The 26,992-nt window shown below is 39.4% G+C and overlaps 1 protein-coding gene across 1 annotated transcript in view; it reads left to right on the forward strand.

The window, feature by feature from the left end:
- Positions 1–1,703: 1,703 nt before the first annotated feature.
- LOC122560705 (3-phosphoinositide-dependent protein kinase 1-like) overlaps positions 1,704–26,992 on the forward strand; it is an 80,816-nt gene continuing 55,527 nt past the window's right edge. The window contains exon 1 of the mRNA XM_043711644.2: positions 1,704–1,845. Coding sequence (XP_043567579.1) covers positions 1,816–1,845 — 30 coding nt within the window. The 5' untranslated portion in view covers positions 1,704–1,815. The remainder of the gene's footprint in view (positions 1,846–26,992) is intronic.

A 26,992-nucleotide genomic window follows, 5' to 3' on the forward strand; every position in this document is an offset into this window, starting at 1 on the left:
AGAAAACCACCATCATCCCAGTGCCAAAGAAAAATCATGCAGCATGCCTCAATGACTACCACCAAGTAATTATGACATCCAGAATTATGAAGCACTTTTAGAGGTTGGTCATGGATCACATCAACTCCAGCCTTCCAGATTGTCTTGATCCCTTGTATCTCACCTACCAGTACAACAGATCCATAGCTGATGCCATCTCCCTGGCCCTATAATCATCCTTGGAAACTCTGGATAACAAGGCTACCTACATCAGGCTTCTACTTATTAACTACAGCTCAACCTTCAACACCATAATTCCAAACAATCTAGTCTCCAAACTTTGGGACTGGAGTCTCTGCTCCCCCCCTCTATAATTGGATTCTCAATTTCCTGACCAAGACACCGCAATAAGGATAGGTGACAACATCTCCATCATAATAACTCTCAACACCAATGCCCTGCAAGGCTGCATACTCAGCCCCCAATATAGTCCTTATACATGCACACACAACTGTGTGACCAAATTCTGCACCAACTCCACAGAAAGGTTTGCTGACAACACCATCTTAGTTTGGATTTCAGACAATGAAATGGAGACAGAGTGCTTAATGGCATGGTGTAAAGACAACAATCTTTCCATTCACATCAGCAAAATGAAGGAGCTGATCATTGACTTCAGGAAGCAGAGTGGAGGACATACCCCGGTCTGCATCAAATGGTGGACAGAGTCAAGATCCTAAGAATGACAATCACCAATCTGCCCTGGTCCACCCTGTTGACAGTATGTTCAAGAAAACACAGCATTGAGATTAAGGAAATTCAGCATGTCCTTAAAGATTCTTGCCATTTTTTTACAGATGCACCATAGAGAGCATCCTATCTGGATGCATCACAGTGTAGTATGGCAACTGCTCCTTCCATATCCAAAAGAAATTACAGAGTGTTGTGAACACAGCCCTGTCCATCAACATCCCATCCAGACTTCATCCGTGGTTCCTACTGCATCAGGAAAGCAACCAACATAATCAAAGAACCCTCCAACCCCAGTTATGCTTCCCTGCATAAAATATAAGAGTTTGTATACACATACATTCAGATTCAAGAACAGTTTCTTCCCCACTGTTATCAGATTTTTGAATTGACTTCTTTAAAATGTTGATTTCTCTCTGCACCTTCAGTAACATTGTATCCTGAACTCTGTTCAGTGAGCCTGATGCACTTATATAGTACAATCCACCTGCAAAGCACGTAAGACAACACTTTTCACTGTACCTCAGTATACGTGACTATAACAAATCAAATATAATAAACACTTTACACGGATGCTGCCAGGTCTGCTGAATTTCTCAACCATTCTTTCTTTGTTTGTTTCAGACTTCCAACAGCTATAGTGTTTTGCTTTTAGTTCAACGGAGGGAAATAGCTTTGTTAAGATGTTCAGTGGTAGCAAAAGCCACTCAACAATTACAAAGCCTTTGCTACCTGCCACAGTAACAGTTAACACTTTATCAGGTGTCCTGTCATGCACATGCGCAATTTTAATTCACGGCCTGGGGCGATTCGTCAATACGATAGGTCATTTTACACCTTGATTGTCACTGCACTAGCCAATCGAGGTGCGGTTCTACACCGCGGGAAGCCGGGCTCCGCCGTGCTGTCAAACCAGAACGAGGAGGTGGGACTTCCTATTGGGCCGAGGCGCATTGTTGTGCTATGACGTAAGGAGAGGGAAAATGGCGGAGGTAGCAGCCGCCAAGCGGGGGCAGTGATCAGCGCCGGGGCCCGGTACCAGGGACAGGCCATAGGCCGGAGAAAGGCTGGGTGGGGACCGTGTCCATGTCCATGGCGAGAACCACCAGCCAAATGGTAGGTATTGGCCTGGTGAAAACGCAGGTCCTAATGGGTCGGTTTGGGGAAGTCGTGAAATTGACACATACTCCCTTCCCTTCAGAGAACATCTACGAGACGGCAGGCCTTGAAGCAGGCCCGTCTACAGGGGCCAAGCTAAGGGGGCGAGGAGAGACTGTCGCTTGTCACCATATCAGGGGAGGGCGCCTCTCACATAACACAAGACGGAATGGCACTGTTGCAGGTCGGGCGCAGGCATTGCCGCTGGCTGGGAGGGGCACGGAAGGCCTTGGTTTGTTCGTTAATCCCATTCCATAACCTTGTCAGGCTGTGTGGATGCGGAGTTGCTGGAAGAGGAAGGTGAAGAGAAAAAGAGTGAGCGTTGTGGGGGAAGAATGAGGATGGGAAAGGTCTGGTATGGGCGACAATTGGCAGCGACTGGAATGGGGTGGTTGAGAGCGAGGATGTGGAGGGAATGGGATGGTTGAGAGCGGGGGAGTATGGGTGCACAGGCCCACCTGTCTTTTGGAGGGTGAGTGGGAATTTGTGTGTGTATGTCTGGGGATCGAGATGCATACATCTGTGAAGGATTGAAATGGATGTATATGCATCTCCAAGGTGATTTGTATTGGGACAGCGATTTGCATGCTTGTCAGTGTATGTGGTGTGGAGGGGGAGAAGTGTGTGTGTTCATCTGATTTAGGAAGGCAAATTAGGTGAACGTTGTAAGTTGTGGAAAGGAGAGGAAGTGGTTTGGAGTGCAGGTCCATTTTTGGGAGATAGAGAATGGATGTCCATGTGGAGGGGTGGGGAGAGAGTGCATGTCATGTGGAAGTGGGGGAGAGGGGAAAAGCATGTACACATGGGTACATGGTATGTGCCTATGTTGGGAAGATCGAGATGAGAGCATTGGATATTTGCAGGTTGGGACTGAGTGGGTGCTTGGGAGTGACGATGTCAACATGTATTGCTAATGAAGCCATGCATGTGTGCTTACAAATGGGAGGTTGCTAAAATGTGGAGTTAGAAAAAGCACAGCAGGTCAAGCAGGAGTAGGGGAGCTGACGTTTCAGCTCAGAACCTTTCATCAGGGCTTAAGGTATCGACCCCTCTGCTTCTCTGCTGTTTGACTGTTGCGTTTTCTCTAGCTCCACACTTTATCAACTCCAACTTTCCAGCATCTGCAGTCCTCGCTATCTCCAACCTTCTTGCGAATGATATACAGCATTTAACGTGAGGGAGGATGTGTGCATAATTGCGGGGTGCAGACGTTAATGCATGCCAGGGGCTATGATGCACGTGTGTTTGTGTTTGCAGACATGGGATATCTGCGCACCAGCACAGAGTTGTGTGCTTAAAGTTTATACACAAGCATGCAAGATAATAAGTTGGATTGGTTTCTGAATGTTGTCTTTAGTTCTTATGTGCAATATGTCTATTCATTCTGTGGCTACCAGACTTTGTAGAATATTCTTCTGGAATGGGATGGAAGTAGGATCAGTTTGACTTCTCAGAATAAATTATTTATTAAACGATACAGGATTCAACTACAGAAGGACTTAATTGAAGTAGGCCATTGCTTTTGAAGTAGTGTAAATAATTTGCTGTTCTTTTATATCATGCGTAATGAAAAAAACTTAAACCGACTAAACAACAAGGCTTGCTTTCTGTGGTTATGATTGACTTCTGTGTCATTACAGGCAATGTCCCTGTGAAACATAGTTTTGTGTAGATTTTATTCCAATGTCCTCTACTAAATTTTGAAAGCACTAATCAAATATATTACAGGTCTTTACTTTTATCAGTGTTCAAGATGTTGATTAAAAGTTCTGGTGCTAGTGTACAGTGATGGTTGATGGATATGGTTCTGTCTTGCACTGTTATCACTGATTTATCGTTCACTGTGGCTGAGGAAATGCATCTTTGGATTGGTTACTACCTGTTCACTCTTTCATGGCTCTCTGTTTGAATGAAAGTGGGATTTTTGCATTTAATAATGCCTGTCCTAGAATTTGCCATTTGTCTTAGAAAATAGATGTCTGAAATCAGTGAATCGTAAACTGACTTGAATCTTTTATAGTGACCTTCATTTTTCAGTAATTAAGCTGAAATGGTCTTTATAAGTGATAAAATACGCCCCTTTTGTTTTTCAAGTCCTGTTTGCCATATATTTGTTTCCAGTTATATTCTACTGATCAGCTTCTTTTCTGTTTAGTTATAACGAACAGTCAACAGCAATCCAAAAGGTCTATTTTGTATTGTATGATGTAAAAGTGGACTGTCTATGCACTTGCAGAAAGGATTGTACTCTAGAGATTGTGTTGCCTGTAGATAAACTGGTGATTTTTTTTTCTTAAGCCAGTGATAAACAATATCAAGCTCTCAAGGTAGTCAGCCAACTGCATGGTGTGGCACAAAATCATACATGCCAACTAATATCCCTAATTCAATTTTCAACCTTTATAAATTTGCAGAAGTGTTATATAGTGTATTGCGATTGTTCTGAAAACTTGAGGCTAATGAGACAATGTCAAACTTAGTTCTTCCTTTAGTTCCCGAATCCATCTTTTCTGTGGGAAAATGTGTGTGACCAAGTGAATTTAGTCATGCACAGAAAAAAGAATGACTGACTGTTTGTTGAGGTACAAAATGATGCCAGTGCTGATTACCCTACATGTTGTGGTGGTGTATTAAGTAGAGAAAATAGCAGATGGCATAAAGTATCTGGAGAAGAATTTCAGACCTGAGCTACAGATCAGGTATAAAAGCAGAAGTTGCTGGAAAAGTCGAGCAGATCTGGCAACATCTATAAAGAGACATCAGGTATCTTGTAGTTTTCAGCTCACAAGACTTCAATCTTCTGATCAGCTAAATGATGGCATATTAGTACTTGACGTTTTAGTTTAAACACAAACAACAATTTTGTTCCTTTCACACATGGAATCTATTGGTGCATTGGACATTCCATAGATGCCACTATTTGTAGATCGAAACATAGAAGATTGGAACAAGAGTAAACCATTCAACCCCTCGAACCTACTCTGCCATTCAGTATGATCAAGGCTGAATATTGAGCTCAATACCTTAATCCTGTCCTCCCACCATATCCATTTACCATGTGATCTATAGGTTCTCCTTCTTGAAAACACAGGTTTTGGCCTCAACCACTTCCTCAGTAAATTCCATAGGCTGACCATTCTCTGAGTGAAGAAATTTCTCCTCGTCTCAGTTCTAAAGAGTTTACCCCTTATCCTCAAACTATGATCCATGGTTCTGGACTCCACCCATCATTGGGAACATTCATCCTTCACCTAACCTGTGTAATCCTGTTAGAATTTTCTAGGTTACTATGAGATCCTCTCCATTCTTCTAAACTCCAGAGAATACAATCCTAAACCAACTTAATCTCGTCTCATACGTCAATTTGCCAGAAATCAATTTGATAAACTTTCACTGTGTTTGCTGTACAGAAAGAATATCCATCCTTAGATGAAACTAAAACTGTACACAATATTCCAGGTGTTTCTTCATCAATACTTTGTATAATTGCAGCAAAACATCCTCCTTCCTGTACTTGAATCCTCTCGCTATGATTGTATCCATGTCCTGGCTCATGGTAGAAATGGGACTCATGGGGATCATTGATCAAAACCCAGTCCTTTTTTTTGAAATGTCCAAAGGTTTATTGCATAAATTTCACTGGAAAATCTGTTATTAGGCTTTTATTTTTACAAATCCTGTTGGAGATTGGGGTTAATTAATGTGCGCACGGTAGATATACCCAAATATTTTAGCTGATTACAATTTTTTTTTCCTGGCATAGTTCCTAAACAATGTGATTGAGTATTTTGAAGTAAGAGATAGAAGAAAATGGGCTGAAGCTGGTCACATGACTTGCTTTTTCCTCACAGTTGTTTGTCTCTGTTGTGGTACTGCTGTAATTACCCCTTGGTGCTGACAGGAAAGAGAGCTACCCAAATCAGTAGTGAAAAGGCTGTTTAAAATTGTCAAAACAACCCAAGTTCCACAGCATGGGGATGACAGGGAATTGCCACTAGTATTGTGGTTTGAGTTTAAGCCAGAGAACACTTGAACGGTTGCATACTGGAGAACTAACAGGGGAAAGAGAAAAACAAAATTCCCCTTAGGGTGCAAAAACATAGCAGGTTTACTTTTGTAAAGCTCTACTCTCTCACTTGTGTTCAAGGATAGCTCTGTTTTGTTTGTTTATTCCGCCAATGTACCAGTAAGGTTTGGTTCTTTGTGAATTTGTATGTTCTCATTTAATATTTGAATGTTGACTAAGCTGTAATATATATTTGAATATGTATTTCTAAATTTAAATCATTTTGGAACAAGATATGTAATCTCTCTCCCTAGTAGCCCTGAATGTGTGACGTTTTGAGTTAACCATATATTGGATGTCCCATGGAAGCCAGAATGGGGATATTCTTTTCGTAATGATATCAATGAGCCAGTTTGAGTTATATCAGGAAGTGAAAGTAATTGTAGCTGTTACATAGGGCTGATACAATTAGGATGGACTGAATGGACTTCTCCTAAATTGTGTTAATCTATGATTTCTTGATTTCCCACAGTTTAACAGCTCTCAAGGTCATTTTACAGCTAACAGTTCACAAATTGCAGATTTATTGTATTCAATTTCACAGCTAAGATTTGAACTCTTAACCTCTGGATTGCTGCCCAATGTCATAACCAGTACGATATCTCATTTTAGGTCAAGGGATACTCGATTAAATACAAGTCACGGGCATCGAATGATTGAATCAAGTATCTAGGGAGGTATCACTTAGTTGTAGTTCTGCAGGATTGACGAGAAGTTGTTGATTTTGACTGTCAGAATGTAATTCCAGCAAAGTACACTATTAAATAAAAAAGCACATTTGATGATCTTAGAACAGACATTCTATCAACATCTAAAAGAAAAGGGAGGTCTGAAATAGGTGTTACCGAGTCTAAAGCAGTGATTGACCCATTTTTTTAGGAGTTGAATGGCCTGGTGTTTTCTAAAATTTTGTTACTTCAGGTTCCAATTGAATTATTTTTAGTTCCTCTTGTGTAAAGTGTTTATTCATGTCAGCCAACAATTACGACAGGTGCTTTTTGTCAGGACTCAAATCTGTGACAGCTGCAGAAACACAGAAGAGCTACCAAACTGGTGATTTCTTTTTAAAAACCCTTTCCTTTAGAAGAAGTTATTTAAAAAGCTGTTTATATACTCCACTGATCCACAAATGAGCCAATAAAACATTTTAACAAGTTACTGACATGCTACTCAGGAACACACAAATAAACAGCAGGTCCCTATGCTTTAATTCCCAAATTAAGTCCAATTTCGATGATACAAGTTACAAGCTGAAAGAAAAAGATAAACGGGCAGGACAGCAAGCTGTCATTAGACAGCAAATTTCCTTCCAAAAGGGTTTGTTTGATCACAAGGTGAATATTAAAGACTACTGTGTTTATTAAAATCAGGCTTACAAATTAGTCAACATTTTTCCACACCGCTGCACTACAAACTAATCAACATTATTACTGCAACCAACTAAGAACCAAATGCAGGCTTGGCAATAATCTATATCACTAAAATAGCACGCATACAGACAGACATAACGCTATGTAGTTCATGTACACCTATAGCACCACAATTTGCTTCAGTCCCAATAAGATTAAGGGGATGATGGGGGAAGGAGTGGAAGTGGAAAGGCAAAGAATATCCACTTGAGATCAGTATTGAATAATTTATGGGAAGGGCATATGGAAAGAAATTAAGCTCACAGTTAGCTGTGATAGCCTGTGCGGATAAATAGCCTAACATTTACTGCCTGTTTATAAGCATTTTGTAATGTTGACAAATTTACCCGCTGTCCCTCCCCCTGTTAGCACACAGATGTTTTAAAATCATTTCTGCTTCCACCATCTCTATAGGCTGCGTGTTCTGCGTGCTGCCATTATCACTGGTTGCATGAAAGTTTTTCTTCTTAGTCCCACTGCACTTCTTGACCAAAACCTTGAATCTATGCTGCTAGTTCTTGTGCCATCAGCAATAAGAACAGCTTTTCTTTTTCTACCTTATCTGAATCTGTCATAAGCTTGTACACTTCTATCAAATATATTTTCATTCACCTTTGCTCCAAAGAGAACAAATCCTGTTTCTTCAACATAGTCTTATAGCTAAAATCTCTCATCCCTGGAATCATTATGATAATTCTGTTAAGGATTCTTTCATCCTTCTAGAATATGATGGCCCAGACTGAATACAATGTTCTGGTTCTGGTTACAACCAGAGCTTTTTACAGTCTCAGTGAATAGCTGAAACGCCAGCTTTTATACTCTGGACCTTATGTTTCAAGAATAATACAGCACAGAAACAGGCCCTTCAGCTCAACTCCTCCATGCCGACCAAGTTACCTAAGTTGAACTAGTCCCATTTGCCGTTGTTTGGCCCATACCCCTCTAAACCTTTCTTATCCATGTTCCCGTCCAAATGTCTTTTCAATATTGTAATTGTATTTACCTCTACCACTTCCTTTGACAGCTTGTTCCATATATGCACCATCCTCTGTGTGGACAAACATTGTCCCTCAGGTGCCTTTGAACTCTTTCCCCCTCACCTTAAACTTATGCCCTCTAGTTTTAGATTCCCTTATCCTGGGGAAAAGATATTTGCCCTTCACCTTCTTTATTCTCCTCATAATTTTATAATTCTCTGTAAGGTCAGCCCTCACCTCTTGTGCTCCAGGGGAAAAAGTCCCAGCTTATCTAGTGTGTCCTAATAACTCAAACCGTCTAATCATGCTAAATTCCTTGTAAATCTTTTTTGTCCTGTAGCAAGGTGACCAGAATTGTACACCGTATTCCAAATGTGGCCTTACCAATGCCTTGTACAGCCATAATATGATGTCTCAACCCCTGTACTCAGTGTCGTGATCAATGAAGGCCAAAAGCTTTCTTCACCAACCTGTCTACCTTTGCCACCACTTTCAAGGAGCTATGTACCTGCACTCCCAGTTCTCTCTCAACACTTCTTTGGGCCCTACCATTAACTGTGTACGTCCTGTTTTGGTTTCTCTGACCAAAATGCAACATCTCACATTTATCTGAATTAAACTTCATTTGCCATTCCGAAGTCCACTGGCCTAGTTGATCAAGATCCCATTGTACTCTTAGATAACCTTAACTGTCCACTATGCCACCAATTTTGGTGTCATCCCCAAACTTACTAACATGCCTCCTATTTTCTGATCCAAATTGTTTATGTTAATAATAAACGGCAGTGGACCCAGTACTGATCCTTGCGGCACAAGCCCGGAAGACAAAACTCTACCATCACAATCTCCTACTGTCAAGCCAATTATGTATCTAATTGGCTATCTCTCCCGAGATCTCATGTGATCAAACCTTACTATGTTCTTCTGTTCTATGTGCAATGAATTGACATGCAGGTGGAGCAAGTAATTAAGGAAACTGGAACTTTGGCTTTTATTTAACCTATTTTTCTAATCAACCTGTTCAGGGTGGGTGATGAGAAAGGAAGGAAAGCAGACTGGGGTTGATTTGAATGTTCCTGGTTTCCTCAGTATCTGTGTTGAAAGTGGAGCACAAGGAGCAAAGTGGATCAAGTTTCCAAACCTGACTGTTGAACAACGTTCTGTGAAGATGTTTGTGTTGATATTTGGTGGCAATTGTGCGGCTTTAGTGGAAACCTCCCTATCCTCCCACTGGTCACACTTTGTAGTCTGATAACTTGCTCAAAGGCCACTAATTATCAGAGGATGTTGTCCTCAGAGATTCTATATTGATTTAAAGAGGACTAAATTTAAGAGTGCTTTAATCATTTACTGCTGTGCTATTATTCCTTTGTCAGAGAAGCACGTCATTTTTCGCCAGACTTTGTATTTGTAATAGAAGTAACAGCTGAGCTTAGAGGAGGGATGACAAAGCTACAGAAATAGAAAGCCTTGTTGAATATAGAATGTAAGTGCAAATTACTTGTAGTGGAGATGTGTCAGTTAGGAGCATGGTTGAGATTTTTAAGGGAAGCTAACAGAGAAAGAACAAAAACTGTGACAGTAAAATGGAGGATGTGTGCAATGTGGCAGGTGAGGACTCATTCCTGCATGTATTCAGGAATTGGTAGCCACTCAGCCAAACTCTGTATCCTAATATTCGCAAAGTTGTATTTACCTCTCACTCCGTTCGGTCATTGACTCTCAGCCTGACAGTGCAATTTTGCACATCCCTAATGTGAGTCTACTTTTCCTAGTTGTTTCTTCGGTTGTCTAGGCTGTTAAAGCTGGAGTTCCTGAACTAAACGACTCGCCCTTTTTCGTGATGCTACTTAAAACCTATTTCTGTCACCATGTTTTTGGACGTTTTTCCTCATAGTTTGTGAAATGTTTGTTTGAAAACTCTCCTGTGAAACACTTTACTCTCTTGTAAGTACTTTAATAATGCAGGTTGTCAGTGAAAGCTACAATTACCCACCAGTACGCATGCTTGGGGAAGCAGAAGAGTTTGAGTTGTATGATGCAAGCTTATTGTGATGATATTGGCAAAGTATTTTTCTAATGATACAGGACATCCGGATATGGCCCTTTCCTCTTCTGTGTTTAATTTTGAGAATGCACGAGGCACAGGGGAGCTGGACAGAAACTGCAAATAAAACAGCTACCAAAAGAGAAATGCTGTGTTGTTCAAGGTTTTTTTTTAATGTAATTTTCCACCTGCTCTTCCTGTTGGCTGTCCTAGTGAATTTGACAGGTTTTCTGTCCATTTGTGACCAGCTGTGAGAGCACTGTCTTTTGAACCAACTTGCACAGATTTCACAGCCGTGAAGATATAGGTTGGAGATTATTGCAAAGCAATGATCACATCTAGAATATTTTTATCCTGAGGCTATAATAAAAGGAGAACATTCAACCATTTTCATATAATCATTTTAATTTTTTCTTTATGACCATTTTAAAGTATAACAGTGCTTAAACAGAATTATGGTCATTCCTAGACTACAGAAAACACCAGATGAAATGGAAATTATTTAAGAACAAAGCAGTTGGAAGAAGCATGGTTTTGCATTTCAATGTCATTTAGTTTTCATTTCATAGTTCTGTAAACTCGTAATCTGTTAAACTTTTTTTCAAATGGAATACACATTTGTAACCACCTAATTCTGATGTACTTCAGGGCTCTGGTGAGTTGAAGGCCATGTATACTTTGCTTATATTGCAGTCATCAGCACAAAACCGAGCATGTTGATTGACACTTTATTTTACGTTTAATCTCATAAATTGATACTCAGCATTTCCAAATCAAAAAGAAACTGGTGTTGGACTGGGGTAAACAAAGTTAAAAATCACACACCAGGTTATAGTCCAATAGGTTTATTTGGAAGCACTGGATTTTGGAGTGCTGCTCCTTCATCGGGTGGTTGTCATCAGGTGACAACCAATCTGCCGTCTACTAGTTCAACTGAAGTTTGTCATAATTCCAATTTCTGTTGGCTTTAGAATCAAATATTTTAAACAATAATGTGCTCAGTGGACTAAATACAGAGTGCAATCTATTCCAAGCTAATGCCCATATACGGTTGGTTGAGTCAGAGATGTTTTTTGTTTTTCAATTTTTTTTGTGTCAATAACACTCCCTAAGCAACTGCCAAGAAGCATAGAGCAAATCCCTTTAGCTAAGGTTTCTCCCTGGTCCCAGTAAAAACAATCTTCAATGTTTGACAATTAATTTTCTCCCAAACAGCTGATTCACATGTACAGAATCACTTCAATCAAGTGTACTCTCAAATAAAATTGTCTAAGCAGCCAGTCGTTCAATGCTGTCACTGATATTCATATTTTTCAGAAGCCAATGTAGTTGGATCCTGAGGGTGTTAATGGACAATTCAATCACACAACAATTTGGTCAGGAGCATTAAAATCTCCCAGCCCTGACCTTTATACATACTTCTGTATGTCCTAGAATAGAATCATAGAATCCAAACAGTGTGGAAACAGGACATTCAGCCCAACTGGTCCACAGTGACCCTCTGAACAGCATCCCACCTAGGCCTATCCCCCTACCCTATATTTCCCCTGGCTAACCCATCTAGCCTGCACATCCCTGAACACTATGGGCAATTTAGCATGGCCAGTCCACCTAACCTGCAAAACCTGCAAGCTGGAGCACCCAGCAGAAACCCATACAGACGTGGGGAAATATGCAAACTCCACACAGACAGTCACCCAAGGTGGAATCGAACCCGGGTCCCTGGTGCTGTAGGGTAGCAGTGCTAACCACTGAGCCACCATATCTCCTCCTCATGTGTTTCTTGTCACCTCTTTGCCCCACTTCTCTCTCGATGCCTAAAGTGAAGATTTATACAGATCACAATTAATTCTCTAGAAGAAGCTTGAGACAAATTAGTAGGGCTGAGGTCAGATAATATCCCTGGCCCTGATGGCATGCATTGAGGATCCCAAAAGAAATAGCCACAAAGCCTATGGATTAATTAATGTAATTTTCCAAAATTTCTTGGATTCTGGAAAAGTAATGGAGGATTGGAAAATTTCCAGCATGACACCCCTATATCTATTGTTGGAATAAGTTATTAAGGAAGTAATGACTGAATTTTTGGAAAATCATAATCTCTGTCATAGATTCATTCACCGAGTTGGTGTGTTTTTTTTTTTGCAGACATTTCATCACCTCGCCCACAACCTAAGCTACAAATCTTTTCAAAAGCTCAAATCAAGCAGAGTCAGCATGGCTTCATGAAAGGGAAATCATGTAATTAGAGTTTTACAAGGAAACTTCAACCAAATTGAATAGCAAGGGACCAGTAAATGTGTTGCATTGGACTTGCAGTAGGTGTTGGATAAAGTGACTCCCAAAAGGTTAAGTCATTAGATAAGAGCCCATGGTCTTGCAGGGAGTATATTTACATAGAGAATTAGCTAATGGGCAAGAAACTGCAAATGAGGTAAGGATTCTTCCTCAGGCTGGTAACCTAACCTGCTGAGTTCCACAAGAATCAATGCTGGGACCGCAACTGTTTACTTTATAGGATTCTTAAGGGGCTCAACAGGGTAAATGCTGAGAGGGTGGTACCACTCGTGGGAGACTAGGATCTGATGGTATAGTCTCAGAATAAAGGAATGCCAATTTAAGACTGACAAGGAGTAATATCTTCCCACAGAGGGTAGAGTATCTTTGGAGCTCCTTGGTACAGGGAGCTGTGGAGACAGAGTCTATGTATGTGTTTAAGGCTGAGATAGATTCTTGATCAGACAGGGAAAAGAGAATTATGAGCAGAAGATATGAAAGTGGATGTGAGAATGTTGAATCGTGGAGCACACTCAAGTGGCCAGACAGCCTATTCCTGTTTCTATTTCTCATGGTCTTGCAAATGATTTTGCACCTGAGGTGCCCAAAGTAAGTTAAGTTGGCACAGCAGAACATCCCAAATTGGGGAGAGGAAAAAATAAATCAAAATCTCATTCTCATATTAGTTTGCTCAAATGATTTCACTAGAGTCAAATGGCCAAGTTCACACCTCACCCCCAGAACTTGAGCACAAAACAAACTAAGTGCAGCATTGAGAGGGTGCAGAGCTGTCAGGAGTGCTTTCTTTCACAAGTTGATGGAGAGAGCCTCAATTTGTCTGTTCAGATATACGTAAAAGATCTGAAGGTACTCCATCAGGGAGTCCTCTCAGTTCCTTGCCAACACTCCATCTATCAGTTTACATCTCCAAAATGGATTACTAGATCATGTATATAATGTAGGTACAGTCTTCCTGTCTGAAAACTGGCTGCCAGTGTACTTAGAAGATAATAGCTGATTAGTCTGTTTTCATGGTTCTGATATTGTGAAAACACTCGATCGGTATCCTGTGCCCTCTTTTTGAAAGTGATGAGATTTGGAGTCACTATCTTAAATGATAAATTATTCCAGAAATGTGCACCTTCTAGAATCAAAAGCAATCAGGACTGGGTACACAGGCTGATTTTCCTCAGATGGTTGATGTCATAGTTTGCTTTGCTAATAACTCCTCTTAAATTCCTTGGGATATTTCATTATATTAAAGGCATTTTATATTTGTAGCATGATACACCTCATACTTCATCGTAATTGCTCAACCAATACTCTACTAACATCTTGGTACCATTTTTAAGCCAGCTCGGCACCCTCTCAACACTACACTTAGTGTGTTTTGTGCTCAAATTCTGGGGGTGAGGTGTGAACTTGACCATTTGACTTGCGTGAAATCATTTGAGCAAACTAACATGAGAATGAGATTTTAGGTGCGTATGTGTTTTTTTTGAGTTGGGATTTTAATTTGGAATCATATAGGTGTTGGTCTCTCTTTGTCATAGAGTCATACAGCATGGAAACAGACCCTTTGGTCCAACTCGTCCATGCCGACCAGATATCCTAAACTAATCTAGTCCTGTTTGCCAACAGTTGCCCCATATTCATCTAAATCTTTCCTATTCATATACCCATCCAGATGCCTTTTAAATGTTGTAATTGTAACAGCCTCCTCCACTTCCTCTGGCAGTTTATTCTGTGCACACACCGCCCTCTGTGTGAAAAATGTTGCCCCTTCTGGCACTTTCACATTTTTTACCTAAACCTGTGACCTCTAGTTCTGGACTCCACCACCCAAGGAAATTTACCCTATTTACCATAGTCATGTCCCTCATGATTTTATAAACGCCTATAAGATCACCCCTCAGCCTCCGATACTCCAGGGAAAACAGCCCCAGCCTATTCAGCCTCTCCCAATGGCTCAAACCCTCCAACCCTGGCATTATCCTTGTAAATCTTTTCTGAACCCTTTCAAGTTTCACAACATCCTTCCTATAGGAGGGAGACCAGAATTGTGCACATTATTCCATTGAAGAGATTTAATAATAAACTATGTCACTGTTTCCAAAGCCATGACTGTAAACCAGTGTATGGCTTCTTGAATATTAAAGAAGCTTGTTTATACTCTGGGGGTTCACAACCACAGAGAAAACATGAAACCAGTAACTTGGGAGTCTAGAATGAGCAAGATTTTAATGACCTATGATGAAATCTGATTAGATTTTGTTTTTGGATCTGACTTATCAATTAGTAACATCAGCTGAGATCATGACAATGGGCTTTTGATCTGCAGCTGGCATTGCCTTTAGACCCAGAGAATATGAGCCTACGATTGATTCTGCTATAAAGTGTTTCTTTAACGCGAATGTGCTTTAATGTGATTGAAAAATTTAGACCATTATTTGCAGAATGTGAACTTTCCTTACCTGCACTGGCTATAGCATGATTCCGTTGTTGAAACTTTATTGCTGGAACAGCACAGCAGGTCAGGCAGCATCCAGGGAACAGGAGATTCGACGTTTCGGGCACAGGCCCTTCTTCAGGATTCCTGATTCCTGAAGAAGGGCCTGTGCCCGAAACGTCGAATCTCCTGTTCCCTGGATGCTGCCTGACCTGCTGTGCTGTTCCAGCAATAAAGTTTCAACTTTGATCTCCAGCATCTGCAGACCTCACTTTCTCCTCGAAGATAGCATGATTCCGGCCCTGTTAGTTTAAATGGTGCAGCTACTGCAGAATTTTCTTATAACGCAAGACTGCACAAGGACCAAGCTATCACATTATATCAGAACCAATTGTATTTACTATTGCAGGATCATATGGAAATTGCGTTTAAGATAATTATACGCAGGGTAGCAAATTGCCATGGAAAAATGTGCATATTTGCAAAAGACTGAATGGGCACCTAAAGTTATTCAGTTTGTGTAGTGTCTATAGAAAAGTTCACAACTGCATGTTATGTTAGCATCAGGTATGCTGGTTTTGTTCACTACCTGAGTGCTTTTATGAATCTTATGTGCAAGTGCCTTTATAACATCCAGCACCTTTTTAAATATTAAACTGCAAGGTCTGCGGCTGGGGTGACTTCAATTTCTGAAACTCTTGCAGAAGACTTTTAAATTATTAATGATAAAATAACAATCTTTGCTACTTTCCCAAATCATGCATATTCGAGAGAATTATGAAATAGTAGACATTTATGTTTGGTCACATTTTAACGATCAGTAAAGGTTTTCTACTGAAAATGTTATTGTCATGCTATGAAAGATCAGTTCATCTGAAACTTGAGAAAGCAGGATGTCCTGTTGTGAAATTGTTGTGATGAGCTGTGTCCTCATGTTATTTTTAAAATGTTTTACAGTTGGCTTTGCTTAAGGTGTTGTTATATTCCCATCACTCTGGATTCTGAACCTGTTTCTTGAGGTACAGTCAATAAAATTTCCCTGCTCATGTATCTGTGGCCACAATAAGCTATTGTATAATGAATGGTGAGCATGGATCCTTTTCCATTTGCCGTTTACCTAGGTATGCATGTGCCCATCAAGAGCGGAAGCCTTGTTTGTCTTCACTGCACCAACTTCCTAAGCTTGGGTAAGCAGAGTTGGCTGGGATAAGCATTCAATTTTTTTTACCCCTTTTTAAAATTCCTTCAGGCTCTTTTTGACAGTTCTGAGCAGATAGAATTGTGCTTTGGCGTAAAATTGCATTTATTTGTTTTTCAGAACAAATCAGGTTTTTCTGCTGCTTTATCACTTGCACTGCTAAAAACCTGTGGGCTTGACTTCATATGCTGCAGCACCCTCTTGGTACCATATGAACTATCTTCAAAACTGAACAGCTTAGCTTGGAGATGGGCAAATCATAACTTGGTGTTCAGTTGATATCTAAACACACACACTTCAACATTAAGTGTTGGGTAAAATGGCACAGTTCAGTGAGCTGGTCACCCATGTTAGGATGAAGACAGTGCAGAATATGTGTGTTGTCACTTCAATTTTTGTGTTCTTTCATATTGATCTAGTATTGACTTAGACTGACTGTAAACAGACAGGACCAATATTGTTTGTATCCCAGGTTAGAGGTGGGAAGTTGTCATGATAGAGTTCAACATAGATTATAAAATTCAAGGTCAGGAGTTTCTGGGAAATTTTGTTTCTGATTTCCGCAGTTCTTTGGTTTTTCAATTGTAACATTCAACCTTTTAATCTGATTTTAATGCCAGACACCACCATGATGAACTAAAGTGTTTTAAAATGATATTGATCTAAAATGGCAGCTATGAAGACCTGAACCAAGATTGAATAAATCCAGAGAGTGCATTAAACTGGCTGCATTGAAATTACAATTTCATTCAAAAACTGTGAAATCCAGAAGACATGAAATCTGAATCCTGTTTAATTTATACTTTTCATAAATTTGAATATTGGGAGATGCAACATTTCTCTTCCAAGCTGAATACTTTACAGGCAATGATGACAGACTCTGGACTACACAAATGGACCCTACTTAGCAAAGTGAAGAATATAAATTCTTCATAATAGATCTGGGAAGGTTTGTTCTCTTTCCCATCTCTCTTCCTGTGTCTTATTTGTCAAAAGATTTTTCTCATGGTTAAGCAACTGGGAAAGCCAATATTTGCCAAGAACTTTGGATTGTACAAATTTCCTACTAATAAGGAAGCAAGAAAACAGCTAGTGACTCACGATTTACTTTTGCAGCTTGAGGACTTTAAAATTGCATTTGCTTTTCTCTTCCTTTTTGTACTAGACATCCTCTCCCTCATTCAGGGCAGTAGGTAATACTCGGAAAAAAATCTTTGGAATAGGCCCCTTCATCTTGATACACTTAAATTAAAGCTTAGTTAACTGTAACAGCTGTATGTTAAAATAAAAATTTTTTAAAAATTGTTTTCACTGATTAGCTCCTATCTTTTAAGGCCCTCTCAATGTTCACCTCTTCATCTTGTCAAACACACCAAATCAGATGAAAAAGTTGAATGTTACAAATGAAAAACCAAAGAACTGTGGAAATCAGAAACAAAATTTTCCAGCAGTTTCTGACTTTGAATATTATAATCCATGCAGACTATATACATTGCTGACCTATAACCACTTGTGTCTTGATTTACTGCTTTCACTGAAAATCTTTCATGTTCAATCCTCTAATTTGCCAACCAATTTCAAATGCACATCTGTTCCACACCTTTAGCACTGTCAATGAGCCATTTGATACAATATATTCATCTTTTCTCCTTTGTGCTTGCAGTTATTTCAAAACAATTGATTGAAATTCAGTTTGTTTTCAGTAATAGAGTTTTAAACTTCAGAAAGGTCTCTTTTTCTTTGTCACCCATTAATAAATTTTCTTCGGCCATGTTGTGTATGTTCCCAACTTTCTTGCTTTTGCGAGTAATATTGGCATCTTGAAGCATTTGGCACTTTATTTTTATGTCATTATCAAAATGCCCCGAGATGTGTGTGGAGGCCAGAATTCCTCATATCTTTGGTTTTCCTGCTTTTTGCATCCTGTGCTACCTTCAAGCACTCATATGTATGGTGATGTGCTTGTGTGGATAGGGTATTTAGGTTTGTTAAATTTAGATTTTTAAAGTTCTGAACATTTTAAGAGAAATGTAAAACTGCTGTGGCTTCACAGGACAAGAGTGGTTTAGAGCAGTATTTTATGTTAGCATCTTGTTAATCTGGTCACTATGTTTGCCATGTGATACGTAACGTATGCAAAGGATGGGGTAAATCTTGCAAACAATCTCCTAGAGATGCACTGGGATTGTGGAATACCATTAAAGCTGGTCAGTGTGTATTGTACTGTGGCAGCAACAATTTTGTCACAGTAGCCACTTATTATATAGCTTCATGTTGTGCAGTAACTAAAATATTTCCACACGCTTTCACTTCCTTCATTGAGGGCTCTTTGTTGCAAACCTAAAACAGAGCTAGGGCCCAGTTTTTAAATGTTCAGTATTTTTCCTGCAAGATTTTCTTGTTTTTTTTCTTACATGGCAACAGACTGTGTCACAGTCTGAAATCACATCCTCGGTGAAATGGGCTAATGTCCATCTGGTTGAAATCTCTCACCTGGTGAAGACTATTGCTTCATTATATACTTGTGGCCAATTCACCACATGTAGTGAGTGTATTGGGCAGCATTGTTTTGAAGTCTGAATGACAAGACTGAGGGTACAAGGAGGAGAAAGAATGGGTTGGAGAATATTTTGTGTAACTTGGAAAGATCAAAGAAGTTGTTTTGAACTTCTGGCTGTACTGGAATCGATTTAGAGATGAGCAAAGGTACTAGTTTGTAAGATAGTGATTATTCCTCATTCACTTGTCAGAATTTTAAAAGCAACTTGCTGAAAATCGTTTAATAATTAAACAATGGTATAAGCAGAGGAAAGTGAATAAAGTCAGAGGAGGAAACACAGACAACAGGAAGCTTTTTGGTCAGACAAGTTAATTTGGCTTAAGCACTCAGTGTGAGTATCAAGTAAGATTGCAGTGTATCTACTAATGCAAGTGCAATCTAATTATTACAAAGCCATTTTTAAAATTAATTTTTAAAAGTTCCAGAAAGAAGTAATGTATAGCTAGTGTTTTACATGTGACCGAAGCTGGAGGTCCCTGTGGTTAAAATAGCTGCAGTAAAGATGAAATATGTGAATGAACCCACTTCTCCATTCTTAAAGTTCTAAGAGGTATTAGTTACTACTACAGGAAACCACACTCTGCCTAATCTGCTTGGTAACGTAAGTATGCTAGAACCTTAGCTGCTGCTGTTTATTGGAGCTGGGCTTTGTTGTTTTGAGCTTGGTATTAACTAGCTTAAGCTTCATTTAAAGTGTTTGTCTGTCTTATGCTTGCAATCTGTCTGCTTCTATTTTACATATTAGTCACATAAATGTCATATTGTTTACCATGTACCCTCCCCCAACCATCTATTCATTATATTTATGCAACATACAATTTCATGAGTGCCTTGCAAAGTCATCCATCATGTTGATCTATTTGACAGGACAACCGCATTTGCTATTCATTGAGACATTACAGAGTAGAAAGGGGTAAGACCTGCCAATGTTTCTTAGTCTTTGGCATTCCTGCACATTTATCACAACCTAATTTTCATATTGTATGAGTTAGCTAATCTTGCACAGCCAAGGAATGGAGACTGCCCCTTTTTGTCCACTCTGACTGTCTTTACTAGCTCAATTACTTGCTAATAATTCAGAATTTGTATGGATTGTTCATTTTAATAAAACATAACCATACTTGAAATAAGTTACATTAATAAGTTTTCACTTTCTAGGTTTTAAGTTGAATTTCTAAACTGAAAATAAAATGTTTACCTTGATTTGAGCAAATTTTCTCCACTGATAGTACTCCGTAGCACTTCTTTTATGAATTCTTATCAGTAAAGAGAGCTACATCTTTAAGACATGCAGGTTTGTACACAGCAGTGGCAACCTGGTTATAATTTTCTGTGCGCCTGGTGAGTTGTAAATTATGCCAATTAATTTCACACTTCAGTTGCTTAAGTTATTCCATTTTTTTTGTTAGATAACACGTGCTAACATAGAAAAAGGAACAGGCGTAGACCATTTGGCCCTCCAAACCTGGCCAATCATCCTACTCCATACCCTTTTGATTCTTTTAGCTCTAATTTAACAATAGGGAAGTGGTGTTAAATTTGCTGTAAACTGGGTGGGCCAGAGTTGTTTTTTTATTGGGATGTAAGCATCACTGGCTGGGCCAGCATTCATTGTGCACATGCAACTGCCCTTGATCTGAGAAGTGGAATTGATTTTTGGTATTTCTATAAGGGTAAAGCTGGGTGGTGGGTTTTTTTTTGGCATTTTCATGTCTTGCGAAAACCACTTTACATAACTAGTAAATTTGCGATCAGTCTGCTTTAGAGGTTATGCATATTTCCATCTCTTTAATATGCAACCATTATGGCCCTGTCTATCAGATTGAAGCTGAGAAATAGTTTTTAATGCCTATAAATGAATTTATACCATTATATTTATGGCCTTGCAGACTTCCTAATATTCAATTACATTCGTTTGCTTTGAAATTCTAATCCACCTCCATCCATAACCTGCTATCCTGATAATGGATTAAAATCCTGCTGTCAGAACCCACATAAATTCTGATTTTAACTTTAAGTAAGGATTCCCCGTTTGGATTTGGGTTTGGATAGGCGGTTCTTTAAATGAGAAGGTCAGTGTAGGCCGAATGTCCTGAAGACATAAAGGGTTTTTTTTTGCATGTTTGTATTGCTATGCTCCCCATGTACAAAGTTAAGGCCTTCCCTGTCCTGGAATTGTGTCAATATTTGCACTGAGACCTGACTCCAAAACTATCCTCATGCCTTTCTTCAGTCCCCAGCTGAGGTTGCCTGATGAACAACATTGGCAACTGGCCACACTAATACAATTTTGAGAGGGAGATTGCAACTTGTGGGTTAAAATTTCTTGGATTCAAGGTCGCTTATCCTTTTCTTAACTTGATCTGCCTAACTGTTGCTGAGGCTGTGCTCTGACATTTGTGACCCATCGTTAAAGACTTTGAAACTGCCAGTAGCTAAACTTGGCCAATGTTTTAGTTATGTTGTGTGTTGCTAGTGTTTTGTATGTGTAAACTTCCTATAGCAAGGAACTTTCATTATTTGACAAGCTTCCAATTCATCCCTGGCTCTAAAGGTGAAAGTTCAGTGTTCATACTTGATATGATATTTTTGTATGTGTGTTATCAGTTCTTTGATATTACCATTGAAGACTCTGATCACAAACTAAAGGAAATTCAAATCCAGACCATGTTGATGGGTTGACAATCTTCTCTATCCATTGGTTAAAAGGTTCTATAGACAAGCCTGTTATAGTGGTGTGCACTTGCAGTGTAAATTGAAGTGTAGTGCAGATGATGCTAAGGTTGCTGGTGTGGGAAATAGGATAAAGTGTCACTGTTGCAATAGGTAGCAGGGAGTTGTTTGACAAGATGTTGGTGGTTCTGTTGTCTGTGCTGATGCAGAACTGGAGGAATTGCATTCTATTTGGCTGTGGTATATCTGGCCTGTGTAGAAAGGTGAGAAACAAGAGTGGGAGTAGGTAGTAACGCATCTGCAAACTGTTCTGCCATTCAGCAACGTGGTGGCTAAGCTTATCTTGGCTTCAACTCCACTTTTTCGGCCTGATCTCCATAACCTTCAACTCCGCTGTAGTTCAAAAATCTATAATTCATGCCTATATTCATTAATTTCACAGCTGTCTGTGGTAGAGCATTCTGAATATTTATGACTCTCCAATTCCTCCTCCTTTCTATCTTAAATTGAGAGACCATTTATGCCCTCCAGTTATAGGTTGCCCCAAAAAGAAAATATTCTCTCAGATCTAGTGTGCCAAGTCCTGTCAGAATCTCGTACTTCAATATGATCACTTCTCATTCTAAACTCCATACAAGCTCCACCCTCTGCGTGAAAAAGTTGCCCCTTCGGTCTCTTTTATATCTTTCCCCTCTCACCCTAAACCTATGCTCTCTAGTTCTGGACTCCCCACCCCAGGGAAAAGACTTTGTCAATTTATCCTATCCATGCCTCTTATGATTTTGTAAACCTCTAAGGTCACCCCTCAGCCTCCAACGCTCTAGGGGAAAACAGCCCTGCCTATTCAACCTCTCCCTATAGATCAAATCCTCCAACCTTGGCAACATTCTTGTAAATCATTTCTGAACCCTTCCAAGTTTTACAACGTCCTTCATTAAGAAAGGAGACCAGAATTGCACGCAATATTCCAAATGTGGCCTAACCAACATCCTGTACTTGAAATCTAAAATTTTTCAAACTTTTCTTTTGTGAAATAATGTTAAATCTGTCATACTTTGATTGTCTAAATGTCCTATTGCTAATTTTCCAGTGGCAGTTGTTAGCTTTCCTGCTTTTTCTCCATTTGTGACGAAGCATGAAATTTGTGGTATTTCAATCCCTTGGATCCTTTCCAGAATCTGGAAATTTTTAAGAACATTACAGCCAGTGCATCTATTATTTTTCTGTAGCCACTTGCCAACGTTTAATCCCATTAGTTTACTTAACACTTTTTTTTTCTCTAGCAGTAACTGTTTAAAGTTTCTTTTAGTTTTAGCTATGAATGGGATGTTTTGGTTGCTTTCTACATTGGCAGCTAAGAAAATGGCTTTTTGTTTTGCTTTTCTCAGCCAGTAGGTGTTTCATTGAGCAGAAATCCTATGGGATCCCACTACCTACTCCAATCTTTGACACATTTCCCTTGATAATTATCTCTTTTCCAACCAATGTTTAATTCAGTTTGCTTCTCTCCTAATTCTGTCTCTTCATTTTGTCCAGTAGTTTTCTACATGATACATTGACACACTTTCTGATCAGATTCACTGCATTCTCCATCTACTGTATCTTCATCTATCATTTCATCTCGGGGAATGATGTTAGTCCTTTGGCATTCCTGTGGTTGGAAAATGGGATTTTTATACTGAGTTGGGATATAGAAACTTGAAACTGTGGAATTTGATGCATTTGTTGACATGGGCAAGATGGCCAAATAATGGCTTGTCTATTCTGGTAAATGAGACCCCATGAACAGACTGGTTGAGTGAATTTGAGATTTTCACAAGTGTACAAATTAGAAACAAAAAAGGCCATTGAAGCAAAAACCCTGTTCCGCTAGTCAATAAGATCATGACTGATCTGTTTGTGTTTTGAATTCTACATTCCCATCTATGCTCGATAACCTTAAATTCTTGTTAGGCAAAGGTATCTATCTATCTCTGCCTTAAATAATGAACTCTCTCAGTTGGCAGTGAGGTGGCTGGTGAGCCCAGATGGGATTCTAGCAGTCAGTGAGGTGTTGGCAACATAGATGAGTGCATGCCCAGGGCGTGCAAGCCCTCATAAGTAAAGCCAAGCGTGGAGCATCTGCATGCCCATGGCTAAAAAAGGACTGTAATGTTGAACTTCTAACTTATTTCTTGATTTTTTCAATTTTAGATTAGATTACTTATAGTGTGGAAACAGGCCCTTCGGCCAACAATTCCACACTGACCCGCCAAAGCGCAACCCACCCAGACCCATTCCCCAACATTTACCCCTTCACCTAACACTACAGGCAATTTAGCATGGCCAATTCACCTAACCCAGACATTTTTGTACCCATGATTTTGGACCTGGGTACCTGAGATGGTGCCAGGAATGGTGACTTTTTTGTTTATCCTAAAAATGTATTGCTAATTTCTAGGTATGTTTTACCATTTTGAATTCAACCAGAAGAGCAAACATCCCTTCCACATTCATATTGTCAAGACCATTCAGAATTAAATGTAACCTTTTCCACTCTTTCAGTAAATTGCAACAATATATTTTTTTTGTACTGTTGATCTCAACAATGCAATTCCGTCAGTGCTTTGTCCTTGGAGAGCAGTTTGTCCTGTATACCAAGACACTTGCAGATCCATTTTGAATGGTGGGAGCACATGCAGCTGTTGAATCAACTGAATTTGACGACAAGTGTGTATGTTTTGGTCTGAAATTAACAATGTATTACTTTTATATAGTGATGTATGCTATCAAGTCCATATTGCTTTGGATTTATAACAGTGATATATGCAATCTTTAAAAGGAGAGTCGGTTGGTGATTTCCCAGGTGCTTCTAATCTAAATCCTAAAATTTCAAAGCATTTTCTACTTGGTGCATTACTTGAATTAATTAGTGGTGTTATGAAGTTCTGTTTGGTGATCAGATTTGCGGCTTTAAAGGACTACATACCACATAATTCACAGGTGTAGATAACATTCACATGCTTAAGATGGTGTATCATTTGAACACTTGCATGGGAGCTGTTATGTGAATAAACTAGTGCCAACACTACTGTGGCAACTGAGTTTTACTTGTGCAATATATTTATGAACCTGGCATTATTAGTGTTGCAGGAAGGGCATTTCTAATCGGGAACTTTCTTATGCAAGGTTCCTGACAGGAGTTTATTCTCCAATTATATGGGGTTTTTGAATGTCTGTTTACAGAGAGTTTTATAATAACATTATAGGGCCTAGGTTTTGTACAACTCCAATTTGGAAAATTTGTGAAAATCTAATTGTTTAAAGAAACTTGACATATGGGACTGTTTTAATTGTTGAATGGCAGTACAGAATTTTTCTTAAGCAAAAATCAAAAATAAAATCAAACCATGTAAGTGATATAAAAATCTACCAAATTAAGCAACTTAAAGTAAAGCAGAATCAATGTTGGAAAACAAGCAGTTTTGAAGATGTTCATTCCCTCTGGCTGTGGTTGCACAGATGGTGCTTGCCCTCAAGTGGTGGTTCTTCAGCATTGAGTTGGCACATTGTTAAAAAGTTTTGGGTTTGAATAGTTAAGGTAATGAGCAGGAGCTTGGAGGTATCAAAGCCAATTCTAGTTCAGTCAGATCACTTCAGATCAAAGATTGAATTTTTTCTTAATTTGTAGTAGTTATATGGTTAAGGAAGTGATCAAAGGGCACGTGAAATTAACCTTCAATATATTTAAAAGTTTTGGTCAGAATATTTCTACTTTTTGCTGCTCTGAGATTTTTGCAATGACAAACATTTGTTTCTGCTGAGGGGGCCTTGTATTATGATCTACAAAGGAGTTTTGAATTGTCTTCTATATTTTTAAAAATTACTCCTTTCAAATATGTTTTTTGTTTCGCTTTTGGTGTATAAATAAAACACTTGAGGAACTGGAACTCAGACTGTGACTCATCAGGAAGATTGAGAGCTCGTGACTTCCTTGGGTATGAAATAAATACTGTACTTATTTCCACACTAAGTATTGTCTATCGAGTTCAAAGCTGTTGAAGCTTGTTTACTTCCAATTTGCTGTTAAGTGGCACTGTTAGAGAAAAACATTTAGCTCTAATCAAGCATGTGCATTATAGGTCTAGAATTTAATGACCAGCCTCCCACATGCTACCATTTGTAACTTAAGACCATCCAAAACTCAGCTCCTCGTGTCCTAACTTGCACCAATACATGTGCACTTATCACCAATGTGCCTGCTGTTCTACATTTGTTCCCATTTGCACAATGTCTTTTCAAAATAAATTATTGTTCTGGTTTTCAAATTCTTCCATATATTTGCCTGTCTATCTTTTTAATTTCTTCCAGTCTTGCAATTCTGAGACATCTGTGTTCCTTTGATTTGTTGAAGTTCTCTGATTTCAATCCCTCTTTCATTGGTGACCCTGCCTTTAGCTGATTTAGCTCTAAGCTTTGGAAATATCTCCATCTACCTGTACATCCCTCTTTTCTTCTCCCCACTTCAAAGATCATAGAATCCCTAATATGTGGAAACAGGCCATTCGGCCCAAGTCCACACCGACCCTCTGAAGAATATCCCACCCAGACCCATTCCCCTACCCTTTTACTCTACATTTCCCACGACTAATGCACTTAACCTACACATCCCTGAACACTATGGACAATTTAGCATGGTCAAATCACCTAACCTGCACATTATTGGACTGTGGGAGGAAATGAGAGCACCCATAGGAAATCCATGCAGACATGTGGAGAATGTGCAAACTTCACATAGACAGTCGCCCGAGGTTGGAATCGAACCTGGGTCCCTGGTGCTGTGAGGCAGCAGTGCTAACCACTCAGCCACCATGCCACCCTATCCAACGTACAGAATGAATATTTTGCGTAAGTATTCATCAAAGAGAAGGAATTGGTGGAGGTTGATCTCAGGGAAGGGAATGTTGAATTTCTAAGCCAAGTTAATATTGAAAAGGAAAAGATATTGCGCATCTTAAAAAATATTAAGGTAGATAAATCCGTGGGTCCTGATGGGATCCATCCCAGAATATTGAGGGAGGCAAGAGAACAAATTGCTGGAGCATTGACAGACATCTTTATATCCTCAGGTAAGGTCCCCGAGGACTGGAGAATAACCAGTGTTGTCCCTTTGTTTAAGAAGGATAACAGGGACAATCCAGGAAATTTACAAGCCTGTGAGCCTGAAGTCAGTAGTAGGGAAATTATTGGAAAAGATTCTCAGGGACAAGATCTATGTGCATTTAGAAGCAAATGATCCTATTAGCAATAGACAGTATGTTTTAGTGTGGGGTGGTCACGCTTCACTAATTCGCTCAAGTTTTTTGAGGAGGTGATGAAGATGATTGATGGAAAAGTGGTTGATGTTGTCCTTCGTGGCAGACTGGTACAAAATGTGAAGTTACATGGTAATGGGGTGAGCTGGCAACTT

The sequence above is a fragment of the Chiloscyllium plagiosum genome, unplaced genomic scaffold (genome assembly GCF_037043375.1).
Source record: "Chiloscyllium plagiosum isolate Xiang-an unplaced genomic scaffold, Cpla_swu_hap1 HiC_scaffold_20, whole genome shotgun sequence".
Lineage (NCBI taxonomy): Eukaryota > Metazoa > Chordata > Chondrichthyes > Orectolobiformes > Hemiscylliidae > Chiloscyllium > Chiloscyllium plagiosum.